This window comes from Doryrhamphus excisus, chromosome 18 (assembly GCF_030265055.1).
Source record: "Doryrhamphus excisus isolate RoL2022-K1 chromosome 18, RoL_Dexc_1.0, whole genome shotgun sequence".
Taxonomy (NCBI): Eukaryota; Metazoa; Chordata; class Actinopteri; order Syngnathiformes; family Syngnathidae; genus Doryrhamphus; species Doryrhamphus excisus.
The window spans coordinates 11,236,548-11,252,548 of NC_080483.1; the positions used below are offsets into that span (position 1 = coordinate 11,236,548).

A 16,001-nucleotide genomic window follows, 5' to 3' on the forward strand; every position below is an offset into this window, starting at 1 on the left:
GGAAATGTATGTAATCAATAAATCAATTAAGCGAACGTTAAATAAAAAGTTGGTAATTTTGGTAGCCTCAATTCACTGGATATTGACATGTGCGTGGGCTGCCGAGTGGTTTGCACACAGACCTCACAGCTAGGAAACCAGGGTTCAATTCCACCCTCGGCCATCTCTCTGTGGAGTTTACATGTTCTCCCCGTGCATGTGTGGGTTTTCTCCGGGTACTTCGGTTTCCTCCCACATTCCAAAAACATGCTAGGTTAATTGGTGACTCCAAATTGTCCATAGGTATGAATGTGAGTGTGAATGGTTGGTTGTCTATATGTGCCCTGTGATTGGCTGGCGACCAGTCCAGGGTGTACCTCGCCTGTCGCCCGAAGACAGCTGGGATAGGCTCCAGCACCCCCCACAACCCTTGTGAGGAAAAAGTGGTAGTAAATGAATGAATGACATGTGCATGTATGCTTGTATTCCTCCTCTCTACTAGACAGGCTGGATGAAAAGAGGTTCCACTCTTTGCATCTGTCTCAACAACTATTTACTAATGTGGCACTGTGGATGCAAATTATTATTATTTTTTAACTCTTTTTGGCCTAGTTTTTCCTGGGGAAGGATAGGTTACCTGCACTTCATATACAAATAAAAGGTAAAACCACAAATGTTTTCCAGTTTATATTAAAAAAGTTATTGGACTAAGACGTATTTGAAGAAAGGGTATATTTTTTTGTTTTTATTTGTACCCTTTTAATGTGCAACCTGTATTAACATTAAAAAAAACAAAACCACCTCCCCAGCCTTGAACCTCACAACACGTCACTGTTTTACAAAGTCATGTTTCTCAACCCCCAAACGATGTTGTTTCTCCAACTAAGCCAGACTGTAACTATTGTGTCGTGTTTCTAGAAAGGTGTTTATGGTCAGAACTGAAAAGCCTCCAATTCTTTTATGGAAACAGATGTTTTCCAAGTGGGAAATATTGTTCCATGAATCATTACGCTTTGCTTGCTTCAGCCATAACATAAAAACCATAGCCCAACTTAACTCAAAGCTTCTCAAGACCAAACAGCTTAATTCTCTTCCCTCCTAGTTACTTTTGTGTCAAGACCCAAAAATGGGCCGTGGACATTCATTCATTCATTCATTTAAATTTTCTACCGCTTATCCTCACGAGGGTCGCGGAGGGTGCTGGAGCCTATCCCAGCTGTCTTCGGGCGAAAGGCGGGTTACAACCTGGACTGGTTGCCAGCCAATCACAGGGCACATATAGACAAACAACCATTCACACTCACATTCATACCCAATTTGGAGTCGCCAATTAACATAGCATGTTTTTGCAGGCAGATAGTCAAAAACATTGTAGTGTCATGAAACTTGATTCTTCATCAAATTCCAGTGATGGAGCAGCCATCTTTATTCTTTGTCAAATCCCAATAACAGAGCGGACAAATTTATTTAAATAATTAGGTCAATATGTTCATTGGATACGCAGGGTTAACATTATATGCAGAACAAAACAAAAAAACACAAGGTAAAACATGTTCGGCGGTATCAATAATGCGATATACCGGAATATCAATATTTTGCCTGAATGTTAAACATGTATTTGTGACTGTGAGTGTAGTTAAGGTTTATCTAAAGAGTCATCAAGACACAAGAAGTTATGGGAACTTTTAATACACAAAGAAATTAATCATTTCTCTACTCACTACAAAAAAAAGTACAGTATATGGAGATATAATAAATAGTCATTTGTTTAGACTGAAAGATGATAGAATCTTAGCTTTAAGGCTTTTTAAGGAAGAAGATCTCATACCACAAAGTGAAGTGGGACCAATAAGGATGGTAAAACTGACTTCAGAATGTCTGCTTTTGGCTGAGTTTCTTTCCAGTATAAACAATCCTCTGTACAAAGTGCATTAGTTCTACTGCTGCTGACCCACATTTCAACAGTCATCTTGCTTTGTAACGATGGCATCACACGAAAACGAAATATGAAGAGAGAGCAGAAATTGACTGATTACTGGAATACCGGTATCAGTGCTTTATGTGCAGATTAATTTGAAGTAGAACCGGAGCTCTAGCTTATGGTTATTTAAAGGCACCATCTGAAAGCCAGGAGGAGGTCCGACAAAAGGGGTTCAGATATAAAAATATATAGTGTTTATTCAGCTTTATTGAATGTCTTGTGGTGATCCTCACACCTGGTCAAAACCACACTAACACAGAGAGCTGCCAGGCTCCATCAATGTGTCTAAAAAAGCCAAATCCAGCTGCACAATGCAGATCCGAGCACCACTAACTGGAGTTGTATCAGCCTCCCGGTCCCATTGGTATCCGTCTGGACTTGTTTGCTGTTGAACCCTGGGCTGTTATGACCGTAAGGCTGCGTCTCCCCTCCATTGCAAAGCATCAAGGGAGGCTGAAAGGAAGTAGCTCTCCTAGATGGTCGGTCCGGGCTCGAACCGTCTGTTGGCCTCTCCCCAACATACAAAAGCAGGTGTCTCCTGTGATCCAGCTCGACCTTGAAAAGCTCGTACTCCTTATGAGGCAGCTTGATGCCGAGCACCGTGCACCCATGCGTAGGACTCAGGTCCTGCTCCACCCCAACCTCCCATGCTCCGGCATGACCACATTTTCCCGTCTTTGTCCCGTTGAGCAGCTTAGCCGTTGGCTCATCTTCGGCCGTTACTCTCACTTCCGTCACCTTGAAGACAAACTCAGTGGCTCCCGGCACCTTGGCGGAAGGGTTTCCTTGAGCATAGTGACCCGAGGCTCTCAGAGTGAAGGTTTTCTGGGAGCAGACAGGGTCTGAGTAGTGACGGTAGATCCCCTCCCACGAATGCTGATCTGGATTGAAGTTGAACTCCCGTGTAAGGAAGAGGACCGTGGGACGGGTCTCGCACTGCTGGCTGACCCAACGTCTAGCCAGAGAAACAGGAGCCTGTGGGCGGTGAGGCAGCACTGGGGGGTGCTGTTCTGTGGCCCGGTACACCAGAGCACAGACTGGACAGGGATGGATGTGATGCTGAAAGGATAAATGTAGCGATAAAAAACAAATTAGTGTGGAAATCGAAACTGGATTTTAAGGAGGTGCTCAGTTGGCGGTACTGAAAAAACATATTTATGTATGTCAAAAAACCTCACCATGGCGCTTTGCAGTGGTTGCTGGTACCCTGTTGGTCTGTAGTGAGTCCTCTGGGTCCAGTCAGTTTGTATGTCCCCTAAGAACAGCTGTTGGATTTCCCCCCCATGGTTGTGGTGCTGTATCTCCACCCTAACTACATCCATCTCCATCATGGAAAAGCCCATTGCTGCCAGGCATGCCCTCCCCGCCCGGGTATTGTGAAGGTCATGGGGCTCCCCCGTCACCACTCGACCCAGCGTTGGACCCACACATGATGGAGGCAGTTTGGAGACCAGACTTTGCTTGGCTGCCAAGCTGTGGATGACTATTGCTACCTTGGTGAGGTGGTGATGGGCTTCGGTGGCGCCTCGGGTGATCCAGGAGGCCTGGCGAAGGCGGAGTTTGCCCTGGATCAGCAGGGAGTAGGCAGGATCCTGACACCCGCTGTCTGAGTAGTAGTGCTGCAGAGCTTGGAAGTGTCGAGTAGGGTGGAAGGTGTAAGAGCGGGTGAGGAACTCTGGACCTGGTCGGACTTCACATCTGAAAACAGAGGGATTGAAGCTATCAGTTGAAATAATGTAAGGTTCCCGATTGGTTAGCTTGTTGTATTTACACATTACATTTTGGCAACAGGATGATCATACATTGGACCCTTGGAAGTCACCCTTTGGTACTTGGGATTCAAGTTAAAACAAAAATGAGATTGGTACAACTAAAATGCACAAATTGACGATGGGGTTTGCTAAACTCTCGTTACATTTTTAAGTCTTGGAACTGGAACACTTTGGCGGTCGCAAACTTGGAATTCAAGTTAAAACTTCAAAGAAACTGTGATTCAAAAATTGTATTAGTAATGGTTTTATTTCATTTGAACATGCATCAGATTACAATTGAATGCATCACATAATCAGTTCACAGTTCCACATGTCCAAAAGGAGTAGGAAGAAGCAAAGCTTATTAAATCCTACCCTTCCATCTGGTACTTTTACAATCAGTAACTGTTACATTTGCTCACTTCCTGCTTTCCTAATATAGTTGAAGTTTTTTTTTTTTTTTTTTTAATTTTAGTTTATTTTTTTGTCACATACCAAAGTACGAGGTGATATGACCATCCAATGACATAATGTGTACCATAGTAAGTGTCAATATAGTGATATATATAGCACATCATGACTGGTTCAAGACTCTTCATCCTTGTATTTAGCAAACATCAACTGCTTGTATTGTTTCTTGAATTGGCTCATCGTTGTGCATTGTTTGAGGGTCTTACTCAATCCATTCCATAGTTTGATTCCACATACTGAAATGCTATGGCTTTTTAACGTAGTCTTAGCATATAAGTGTTTCAAACAAGAATCCAGAAGGAATGACGAGGTTTGCTGTAATTGGGATTTAATTCCCTGCAATAGGATTAATGTAAAGTGGACTCGGTTTGGCAGGTGAAAAACTTGAAATTCTAACAAAAACGTCAAAGAGAATATAATCGAGGAGTCAAACAAGGATCCAATTTGAATGTCAACAATGTGTACTTAGAGTAGACCCTTTGGAACTCAAACAGTTGGCAGTTGAAAAACTTGGAATTCAAACTAAAACTGAAAATACTGACTTGAAGGAATCCAAAACTAATGTCAACAAGGGTTTGCCGTACTCTGTACATTTATTTATAGCAACACAACTAAGTTAGAGTTGACACTTTGGAACTCAAACAGTTGGCAGTTGAAATTCAATTCAAAAGTCAAGTGGTTAGCGCGCAGACCTCACAGCTAGGAGACCCGAGTTCAATCCCACCCTCAGCCATCTCTGTGTGGAATTTGCATGTTCTCCCCGTGCATGTGTGGGTTTTCTCCGGGTACTCCGGTTTCCTCCCACATTCCAAAAACATGCTAGGTTAATTGGTGACTCCAAATTGTCCATAGGTATGAATGTGAGTGTGAATGGTTGTTTGTCTATATGTGCCCTGTGATTGGCTGGCGACCAGTCCAGCGTGTACCCCGCCTCTCGCCCAGCTGGGATAGGCTCCAGCACCCCCGCGACCCTCGTGAGAATAAGCAGTAGAAAATGAATGAATGAATGCTCCAAAAGTGAAAGAAACCAGTATCCAGAACCAAAATGAAAATGAGGCAAATGTCGATATTTCAGTGTTGTTTTGCATTTTTCCTATTGGTGGTGTTAGTGATGGGGACTCTGGAATAAAGATAATTAAAAAAGCAACTTATCAAGAGCAGTACTCATCAGAAAAGTTTTTACCATTTGTATGTTTTGCTACGAACCGTTACTTTACCTTGTTGACAACCAGGTGCCGTCCAGCTTTGGTGGTGTCTCTGCTGTGATTCTTACTCCATCCTGAAGGTGGTGATAGTGACAGTGGGGTTGCCACTGCAAGCTTTCGCTGAGGTTGTTGGAGGAGCTGGGCACATCCCAAAGTTTACTTCCGGTCGCGGTCATCAATGCAACTAGAAATCAGAAGTAATTGTTACTGTGCTGAACACTTGAGAGCCTTACATTTCAGATAAAAATCAGGTTGTTTCAGATGTGAATATGGTGATGATTGTGATGATTGTGGAGTACAGACGTTTTGCTTGAAGGCCCGTGACTCCTGTAGACTTAAAGCTGCAACACCCATTCCCAATTTCTGGGTTCACTTGAAGAGTGCATGTTAACATCATCACCATGCACATGCAAGAAAACTCAGCAGCGGCAGCTGCAAGAATCAAAACCATCTGCTGACCATAGCATTAAAAAAAAAAGTCCAGACTTTTGAGTGTTTTTTGCCCCAGAACACTGTGACAGTAAACTTAATCCCAATGAAAGCACTGATCATTTGATAACATGAATCTATTTGACGTGCACATCTGCTTTATCTCGCTCCTCCATTGCTCATAACTGCACTCGCAGCTCCTGCACGCCTAAAAGGTGTGGCTGGAGGCCAAAAAGCTCCGATCAGGTTTCAAGCCAAGATAAAGACTAAAGGATTTGGTGATTGCGTCCTTGCGGCTTTGCAACAAGAGAAAACCACAGAGTCTTGGCAGTCTTGTGTCTTCACAGAACCATCCCCGCTCATGCAATCAAGTGTAATTTCTCATCCATTTCTGCGTCTTGTTGTCATAGCAGCTCTTAGATTCCTGGCACTTTCATGCTCATCGTAGCTGGACAGGTTTATAGTGTAGTCTCAGCCCATTTTTTTCCCTATTTTGTGGCTTTAGATGCACTTTGCCCCACAGCGAGCTTAGGAGGTGTCAACAGTTAAGTCCTCAAATGAGATAAAGATCCATTCATTCTTTGTGGATTAAGGAAAGATTTTTCTATTAGACTTCTCCAAGATGTCCTAATGTGACGTTATCAAGTCTATATCAGATGTTGTTCGTCCCTTTCCATTTCCACAAGTACCTGATACGTACGCATATACATGCAATGTTCGGACAATATGGACTGGACCACAAATTCCAGATGTTATACTAAGACACATTCATCTTCCTTTAAGCCACCTGCCAGTGTGCGTTTCCCCTCCACATGTATGGAAATATGTGAGCTATTTTCCACATTTGCTTTGATGTGCTTGCTTTCGTGTGTTTTCCGGTCACGACGGTTTAGTAGGAAAACATTCTGGCAAGTTTTTAAAACCATGGCATCACACGGCAGACATACGATGGATTGTTTTCATTGTCCTTTATTAGTTGGTCAGCAGTATTAGGCAAAAGCTACAGTACCGAACCCCCCCCAGAACCCATTACATTTTCCCCATGGTGTCAAAAACGTGATGATGCGTTACTATGACGTGTTTCTGTCATCTTTTTTTTATTGCCCTATGGCCATTGAGGTTACGTTTTCATTGTATCTTATAATATAATCTGCCAAGGAACTTAATTTTCTCAAAGTTATGTGAAAAGCATGACATGTTTCTGTCATCTTGTTTATATTAACACAAATGATATGATATTTTGTGGAGATCGGCATCGATGTGGGACCACACTGATACATCTTGGTGTATAGATCTAGGATTCTGTGTCAAATAAATATAGGAGATGCATGTTTTCATCATCCATTTTAGTGTGCAAGTAGAAATAATTTGGATTTTTTTTAACATGAAGTTGTATGACCTCCCCATCAACATCGACACTGAGCCCAATTCTGGTCAGATTTTGGTGATGAGAAACATAATTCTGGTTAGTTATTATGGTTTACTTAAGTAAAGAGTTTGGCTTCTGAAAAGTGTTTGGAATTTGCATGACAAAAATGCCTCCTCAAAAAAAAAAATCAGACCTCACAAATCGCTTGGCTTTACTTTGCTTTCTCTAATGTCGTAATAATGCGTCCTATTGGCTGTCCATTGTTGCGTGCGTGTGTGTGTGTGTGATGAAGAAGCATCTGCAGTGATGTTGCAGCCATCTTGTAAACATATGTGTTCCATAGCGAATGAAGATGCAAGGGTGTGAAAATCCTATTGATTTCTTGGCAAAATAGTCTTATTAGTGCTGCCTTAAAGAAAAGCTGGGCTGCTTCACTCAAATAACTAAAAATCAGAATAAATTCATTTCCAGTTTTCTTGATAGGGCATCCAACAAATCTGTTTTGTGTTATCCAGCCTCTGTAGCTCCATACAACATGTCGCCTAAGTCATCACTGCATGGACGCTATAGTGGCAAAAAAACGTGACGTCATGTCGTCATTGGGCTTTTCTATATTTAAGTGTCTTGTTTGTGCCAAAAAAGTATTTCTACAGAGTGTTTCCTGAGGTCACATGTCATTCAGCCCCTCCTTTTTCCCCTCTTTTGGATCTTAATCCAAGCCGGCATATGGTTGCATTTACAAAAAAAAAGGGAACTCGTAAAAAGCAGAGCTTAGTAAAACAAAATTGCTCATTGAGAGATTTTAAGTGTTCCTCTACAAAAGATGACCACAAGTGAGGCCAATGCCGTAACGCCAATATGCAAACCCCGGTACTCTACTGTAAGAAATTAGTTTTTTATCCCTTGTTTGAATGTTTTACTTAGCAACCAAATTGTCATCTTCCGAATTGTCATAATTTTTCACTGGCTAGTCAATAAAAAAATACTACTAATGTATCCAGATGGTAAAAGGTGAAGGAAATGAATATTTGTTATGAAGCAAGCAGGCTATTTGATAGTTAACAAATCCCCTGAATCCCTTTGATTGCTTTTGTAGTAACTGGGGTCCTCCACAGGGGGACAGTGCAGCTTCCTGTCACTGATGGTATCTGTTTTACAGTATGTTGGCTCTTTTACCCACACAATCACATTAATGAATTTGGTAACATAACCAAATTACCATTTGGTTCGCTCCTCTGATCCATATTTCAGAGTAAACACATACAGTGTCTACTAACATCCAGGCGCTCTTGATACTTGCACAGGCATCAGTTTATGCTCAATTTCCATAAGGAGGATACCCCCTTTTGTTCTTCTTTTCATTGGCGACGACAGAGCAGCATACATGCACTGGAATTGTGCCAACTGGAACTGTGCCTGGTCTCTTTACATCTTGAAGTAGCTTTCATTGCTGCAAGACAAAAAGCCTCTAATGTTCCCCCTGATGATACGCTACGATGTTTACGCCTCATTTCCCACTGCATGGATATCAGATCTTTTTTTTTTTTTTTTTTGGCCCTTGCGTGCCTGTCAACGGCGCAACAAGTGATGAAGATGGTGTGTTTGTCTTTCAGATTGGCATTTCAAAACCTTTTTAGCTTGTGACCCCCCCTCACTTTGAGAGAGTAGTTGAATCAAACTCGGGCCAAAAACAGCAAAGTAATCTGAAAGGTCGCATTTTTGGTTTTGATCTTGGAATATTTCATTTTAATGCATGTTACCCCCCCCCCCCTCCATGAAAGGGTCCCTAGATGCAGTTTCTCATTTCATTTAAGATGAAATGATACAATAGATGTATGTTATTTTGCCATACAAGTACTGTTGTACTTTTTGTCATGTGTATCTGTTTGTTTTTGGTCAAGTTTTATGAGTCTATTGCTGCTCATTATTTCATGTATTTTTGAGATTTTGTTTAAATTTTATTTAATATCCTGAATTAATGTGTCAAGTATCTCCCGTATTTACTTCATATAATGTCATTTTCTTGTAAAAAAAAAAAAAAAAGAAAAAAAAGAAATCACCAAAATGTAATCAAGGGCGACACGGCGGTCGAGTGGTTAGCGCGCAGACCAAACAGCTAGGAGACGCGGGTTCAATTCCACCCTCGGCTATCTCTGTGTGGAGTTTGCATGTTCTCCCCGTGCATGCGTGGGTTTTCTCCGGGTACTCCGGTTTCCTCCCACATTCCAAAAACATGCTAGGTTAATTGGTGACTCCAAATTGTCCATAGGTATGAATGTGAGTGTGAATGGTTGTTTGTCTATATGTGTGCCCTGTGATTGGCTGGAGACCAGTCCAGGGTGTACACCGCCTCTTGTGTAAGTCAGGCTCAGGTCAAGTTGATGTAGAGCTTTTCAAGGAACATAAGCTCCGGTTTATTGTTGCAACCGCCAGTCCCTTTGGTGGGCTTCATTCAAGCGCTGCCAACGATCGATGTGTGACCTGTGTGTCCGCAGGGGCGGCCCTGCGGACGGCCACTGTTGTCTTTTCATCACGCTTTTGAGCTCTTTAATCCAGAGGCCTTGTTTATTTAGACGAGAGATCTACACGGCTTTCAACCGGTTAGCACACTCCATGTGCCACCACACTACAAAGTTGAGTAGTGCTAAATGGATGTTGTTCTTGTGTAGTATCTTGAGGTAAAATGAATAAAAGTTCCCATTATGCCCAAAGTGGACACTATAAAATGACTATCTTCACTACTGTCTAGTGTTGTTATGTCTAACGGAAAACACAGTTTGCAAGCGGACGAAGTATTTAAAAATAGCCATGTTCCAGTGGACACTTCACAATGATGTGTAATTAGCTGCTGGATTGGCATCTCCAGCCGGTAGACGCTGAAGAAGATTGCAGCATACATGGCATTGTTCTCAGTGATTACATAAGTTTTGATCCAAGCAGATGCTTGCTAGATCTTGTCTTGTGTGCCTGATTTGCATGAGAAGTGTACAACATACTTGAACCTCCAAACCTGGAGCTAATCTTGTGACATCTTAGTGTGCATCCATTCATTCATTTTCTATACCGCTCAGCCTCACTCGGGTTACAGGTATGCTGGAGCCTATCCCAGCTGTCTTTGGGGGAGAGGCGGTGTGAACTTTTTTCTTGTGATTTCTTTTTTGGTTGTTTTTTTGTGTAATCGGCTGTGATGATAACCATAGAACCAGAATTTGACCTTACTCCAACATAAGCTCGGGTTTAGTAATGCATTTTGAATCAATATCTCATACCTGTGTATAAAAATGGCATTTGATGGCAGAGTTGCTGTTATATATGCAAGTCATAAATGAGTTGTTCAAAAGTTGTTTTTAGTGAATCGGGAATCACTATTCATTATGTCTGTTAACTCGTTCACTACTGCTGGCTAACAAAAAAAGACTTGTATGACAGTTAAACTTCATAAATTAATAATTCCAATATTATATTGTCAATATTATTTACACCTGACTCACATGTATTACATATGAAATATTCACAGTAAAAAAACAACAACAAAGCCAAAATCTGTGTTTTTCTCATTTTGAAAATATTTTTCCCCTCACAGGCAATACTGTCAGATGATTAATTATAAATTTTATATTAATTTGTTTTTAATTGTAACAAATTATGTATATATTTTTTCAATTTATCGTAAATGTAACATATATTTATTTTTAAATATAACAAATTGTCTATTTACACACAATTAACATTTTTTTTTACAAATTATATTACAATAAGATATTTTAAGATTAAGATATAAGATTATAGTTTTCTTTTTTTAATTCATTTTTAATTATAAAAAATTATCATTTATTTTAGTATCATTTGAATTTTAATTATATCAAATAATGTATTATTTTTATATTAAACATTATCAGTAATCATTATATTAATCATTCTACGTAATTAACTGTGGGAAAAGTGATTTTTAAATATATCATAAAAAATCAAATAAAAACTTTTCTTTCATTTTTAATGATAACGACTTGTCATTCACACTTTTTAGATTAAAAGCAATAAAAATATTAATATTAATTATTACAACAATTATTATCAATTGACTTTTAATTATAAGAAATTATTATTTCTTATATTATTATGTATATTATATGGGACTGGGTGATAGCGCCGTTAGCTCCTCCATCTCACGTTCCCCATGATGACAGACTGTAAACATGGTGGATACCGTCTTCATACAGCAACCTTTATACCGTCTTTTCGCTGTTCACTTCCATTATGCAGCCTCTCTTACTGCGTATCTTCACAGGAATTTTAGCATAGCAAAGCGATGCTCAAAGCTAACAGCTGCTCCCGAGTGTAAACAATGGATCAAGCAGGAAGCTACAAACGTAACAAGATGAACATCCGTACCTGCACACTTTGTTAAGGGGTCGGTATGGCACCAAACATTTTTCATACTTAATTCATCTTTTTTGGTCTTCCCTGAGCATCTGTTGAGGTCCACCCAGCTGACCTTGCTTGTCGCCTCATGCCACCAAAAAGAAAACACCGCCAGCCATCAAGGAAGGAGGGGAGAGGATGAGGAGGTGGTTTTGGGGGGAAGTGGGGGTTGTCTGTTGATTGCACCTGGGCAGATCTCTCCGCCTATCTGTCTCTCTGCCATCACCCTAACCAGGTCTGATGTTCTTCACCCTGCAGTGGCGCGACAATCATCTATCCCCCCCAAGGGAGGCTCAGTAATGGCCGCCTCCTGTTATTCTAAGCATTAACATAATGGCAACATTAGTTCCAGGGCCACACTCTCCTGCTCCAAGGAAACCTTCATTGTTTGACTCCTCTGCCGGCACTTTGAAGACGCCTGAGCGGGAACGCACAGAGCGGCCATTCATGAGCTGAGGTTGTGTTTTTATTTGGAAACTGGACTTTGCCAGGCGTTTGAAATGGTGACAAATTGCTTAATCACTTCCTTGTGATCAGGAGCTGGTGTGACATAATGTTATTTAAGTTTAGGCTCCTCACATATAGGAGCATTTATCTCTTTGTTTAAACATGTGTCCTTTTCAATTTTCATGCTCTGGAGCCAATTAATACCATATTTATTAATTCATCCATAATCATAATTCATCACCCGGCGTGAACTCACCTTGCCACAGCAAGCAGACCCCACTCAGCACGTGAGACTTTGACATCTTGCCTGCTTTTCAACGCAAAACCTTTTTAGATCCAAGAACCCGGAGAAGTTCCCTTCAGCAGCAGCAAGCGATCATGTGTGGCTTTCCAACATGACATGTAATCCTTGAAAAAAAAAAAACGCAACTCTTCTTCTATGTCCACCTTTTATCTTCCATGGTTTGCAAAAGGAAGCTTGTCACATGGAAGAGCTGTCTTCTTGCAGCATCTCCACAAGAGCAAGCAGCACACAGTGGCTGGTTTCTACTGGATGCATGTGCAGCAAATGTGTGTGTGTGGGTCTGTCTGTGTGTGTGTGTGTGGGAGTATAATGCGAGTGGGTGGGTGTATATCTGAGGGAGAGAAGACTGTGTGTGTGTGTGTGCTTCTAAATTAAAAGCTCAAGGGAGCCTTTAGATGCATGCATACTGCAGGGTAGTATGGATGATTTTATATGTTTTGCTTCTCTTCCCACAATCACACACGTATATTAAACTTCAAAACTCATATAGCATCTTAACTACTCAGAATATGCAGCAAAAACATACAAATGTATTTATGTAAGCTCGCTGTAGTCCTGAACGGCTGCACACAAAAAGGTGCAAATTTGTCAAAACACGCATCCCAAATGTGTTGTCTATGCTCGACAAAACACCACACTCTAACTTTAGAGTGTTTAGCCAAATCACTACGCAACTGTGAATTCCGCTGCTATTTTTTTTATACAGTGGTGTGACTAATCTTTGGCTACATTCTAATCTCACGCCGTGTGAATCAGTGAAGGAAATGGTAGCTCAGGAATCACTGAACTCACAACAAACTTGTCAACTGCGGGAGGTCATATATAAAAGTATAACTCATGGTGGTATCTGACGAAGAACACCAAACTAATCACTCAGCAAATTAACACTCAAAAGGCATACCTATGAAATATACAAACATGTACTAATATAAGTTGAAAACGCATTGGTCTGAGCAGCATTCATTTGAACCATTCATTCATTGCAATGACATCAGACCCCCTCTTGGCTTCTCTGGCTCCCTTTGGTGGACAGAGGTAGCATTGCAGCACCATTTATTTTCTATGCCGCTTGTCCTCCAATGAAATGTTTGCTCAGACGAAATGCATTATGGCAAAAAAAAAAAAAAAAAAAAAATTAAGCTACACTGGTACATGTTTGTATATTTGTGAGGTACACATTTTGAGTGTTAAGTTGCTGTGTGATGTGTTTAGTGTTTATAAGACGACACCTTGAGTCAGACTGTTACATTGACTGTTGCAGGTCAATTGACCGTTACATTAACCTCCTCCAATTTCCAATATGTTGACAAGCTTGTTGTGACTTTTTTCACGGTTCCTGATTGGCTCCTGTCGAACAAAGAGCTGCCTGCTACTTATAGACTCGTTGATGTCTCAAAATGTCTTTTTATGACATGGACACATGCACTGGAATTTACAGTACATCTTCAGGAGAAAACTTTTTACTCGTGTGTAAAACTTAAGCAAGATTGGTTGAAAAACATGGCAGCCAACACGCAAAATACCTTTGCAGGGACACAGGCAGGACTTCCCAAATTATTGTCCATAAGTTTGTTATTGTCTAATCAAATTAGTGAAAGGGGACCTATGTATTTGTGTTGAGTTGTGGACTCCTATAGAGCAGTTACACACAATAAACAGCACAGAAAGCTTTCTCGATCTTCCAGAATCTGCACCTATTCCAGCTGTATTTTAAGGTATTCCACCCACTAACTACATTTATTCATCAGAAAAGTGGAAAAATCCTAATAGGCCCCCCTTTAACTGAACAATAGAAACAGATCACCATGCCCACATCTTTTTGACCCACTGACAAGGGACAGGTTTATTTATACTGAATAATGAAGCTATTGAATCATATCTATGTATTGAATCTGTAATACATTTTATAATAACATTTGTAAATGCCATGTAATGAGAGGCTAACCACCTGTTCAATAGAACTACAATAAAACAAGAGTACTCACCCTTTAGAGATTATGTTTTCGAGTTAGCCAGCAATATACAGAGCTAAAAACAAATACTTTTAAAAAGTGAAAGTGTGTCATGTGAGTGTTTGAAAGCAGGGTTGATCATAAAATTCCTGTGCAACTTATTTTTTCATTATTTGAAACTTTTCATTGTAATTTATTATACATGGTTATACTTAATGAATGGGAAAAAACATGATTTGTGGGTGTTCAGGTTCCAAGTTATTCTCCGAATTTGGTTTCTTGCTTGTTAAAAAATAAAACATGGAAAGTTTGACTATGGAGGACTATATTCAAAAATAGGATAAAAGCACAAATGTTGAGATGTTAGAGTTTTGGGAATTGGAGCAGGTTTAAAAAAAAAAACCAGCAGGTCCAGATGTCCCAGTTTCTCCAGAATCCGCAGACCAGTTTACCTTGGAATGGGCTACCAAAAAATCCAAACGCAAACTGTTGACGGTGAGGTCTGTGGCTCGCTGGGAACGTTGGGAAAAGTGATTCTGGAACAAGATCTTGCTGTTCAATTTGTCTGATGTGATGTTTTTTAACGCCGCCGGCAACATAATTGGTCCACCATTAACCTCCACAGTTTAATAATGCAGCGGAGACAGAAATCTGAGATGCTGCCGGCTATCTTAAACATTTTGCACCCCAAATAAAGTATTTGCCAGGGCAAATAGCCCATTTTTTTTTTATTCACATGGGCCAACACATTTATTAAAGTGACACACACACACACATGACATATGGCACCCCATTAGAGCCACACATAAACGCCTCAGTAACGCTGATTCAGAGACTCCATGTATGTATGCGTGCCCGGCGGCTATGTAGACTCTGCTGACCGCCGCCGTTTGGGTGAGGAAGGGCTTGAAAGTGTCTGCCAAGCGAGACTTGGCAGCACATCTACAACGGGTGGGCTGACTTAGAGCGCTGGCATGCAGTCACAAACCTGCACATAGGCAAAAACCTGGACCATTACAACACTTTTTTTTATTACAGCAGATTAGTACATATACTCAGTCATTCTCAAATAATGGGGTCAGTTCAGGAAGGGCGTGACAGGCTGAGGTTAGGTAGGTCTTTGTTCATGATGATAGTGCCAGCAACTCATACAGTAGTTTGTACAGGTGGATACATACTGTACGTACTATACAGGTTCTCAATGATGACCTACTTTCCCCTTTTTGCCTTAGCTGCTGCATCACAGACTCGACAAAACGAACGATTCACTGGCTCAGCTCGCCAGTTTCACTGACTCACAGGTGCTCAAGGAGATTCAAGTTTCACTGATTCATGGTTTTACGAAGACTTGAGTTTCACTGACATGCGGGTGGAATTGGCATTGAAAGGTGATATCGGCCCACAGCAATATTGTTTTGTTTTTTTCCCTGCACTTCAAGTGGAGCACCAATATCACAAAATTGCAACATTGATTAAATTGATATACACTGTAGTTCACTCAATCAAACCCAGTTATTTTTCAAAAGCTGTCCATAGACTTTCTTCATTGTCATTGCACAATAACACAGCAGTAAAATTGCCAACGAAATGTTGTTGCCTGGCTCCCGTATAATAATAATAAATAATAATAATAATAATAATAATGTGGTGAATAAATAGATGACATCAAATATGAACAACAATGTACAGCG

General features: G+C 40.7%; 1 protein-coding gene across 2 annotated transcripts; it reads right to left on the reverse strand.

Annotated features, from left to right (window-relative positions):
- Positions 1-1,365: 1,365 nt before the first annotated feature.
- apcdd1l (adenomatosis polyposis coli down-regulated 1-like) lies at positions 1,366-12,630 on the reverse strand. 2 transcript variants are annotated; one of them, XM_058055719.1, is made up of 4 exons: positions 12,311-12,630; positions 5,400-5,571; positions 3,139-3,658; positions 1,366-3,019 (listed from the first exon to the last, which is right to left on the reverse strand). In XM_058055719.1, exons 1-4 carry the CDS (start codon positions 12,354-12,356, stop codon positions 2,246-2,248), a joined length of 1,512 nt encoding a protein of 503 aa, XP_057911702.1. In that variant the 5' UTR covers positions 12,357-12,630; the 3' UTR covers positions 1,366-2,245. The 2 variants fall into 2 exon arrangements, with proteins under 2 accessions (XP_057911702.1, XP_057911703.1); XM_058055720.1 differs by lacking the exon at positions 12,311-12,630 and adding an exon at positions 11,578-11,689.
- Between the last annotated feature and the right edge of the window lie 3,371 nt (positions 12,631-16,001).

Excerpts from the sequence above, each read along its gene's own strand:
- apcdd1l (XM_058055719.1), bottom strand. The coding sequence starts at position 12,356 with ATGTCAAAGTCTCACGTGCTGAGTGGGGTCTGCTTGCTGTGGCAAG. Across the intron at positions 5,572-12,310 it reads GGTCTGCTTGCTGTGGCAAG|TTGCATTGATGACCGCGACC; the intron begins GTGAGTTCACGC and ends TCTGATTTCTAG. Across the intron at positions 3,659-5,399 it reads GGCACCTGGTTGTCAACAAG|ATGTGAAGTCCGACCAGGTC; the intron begins GTAAAGTAACGG and ends CTCTGTTTTCAG.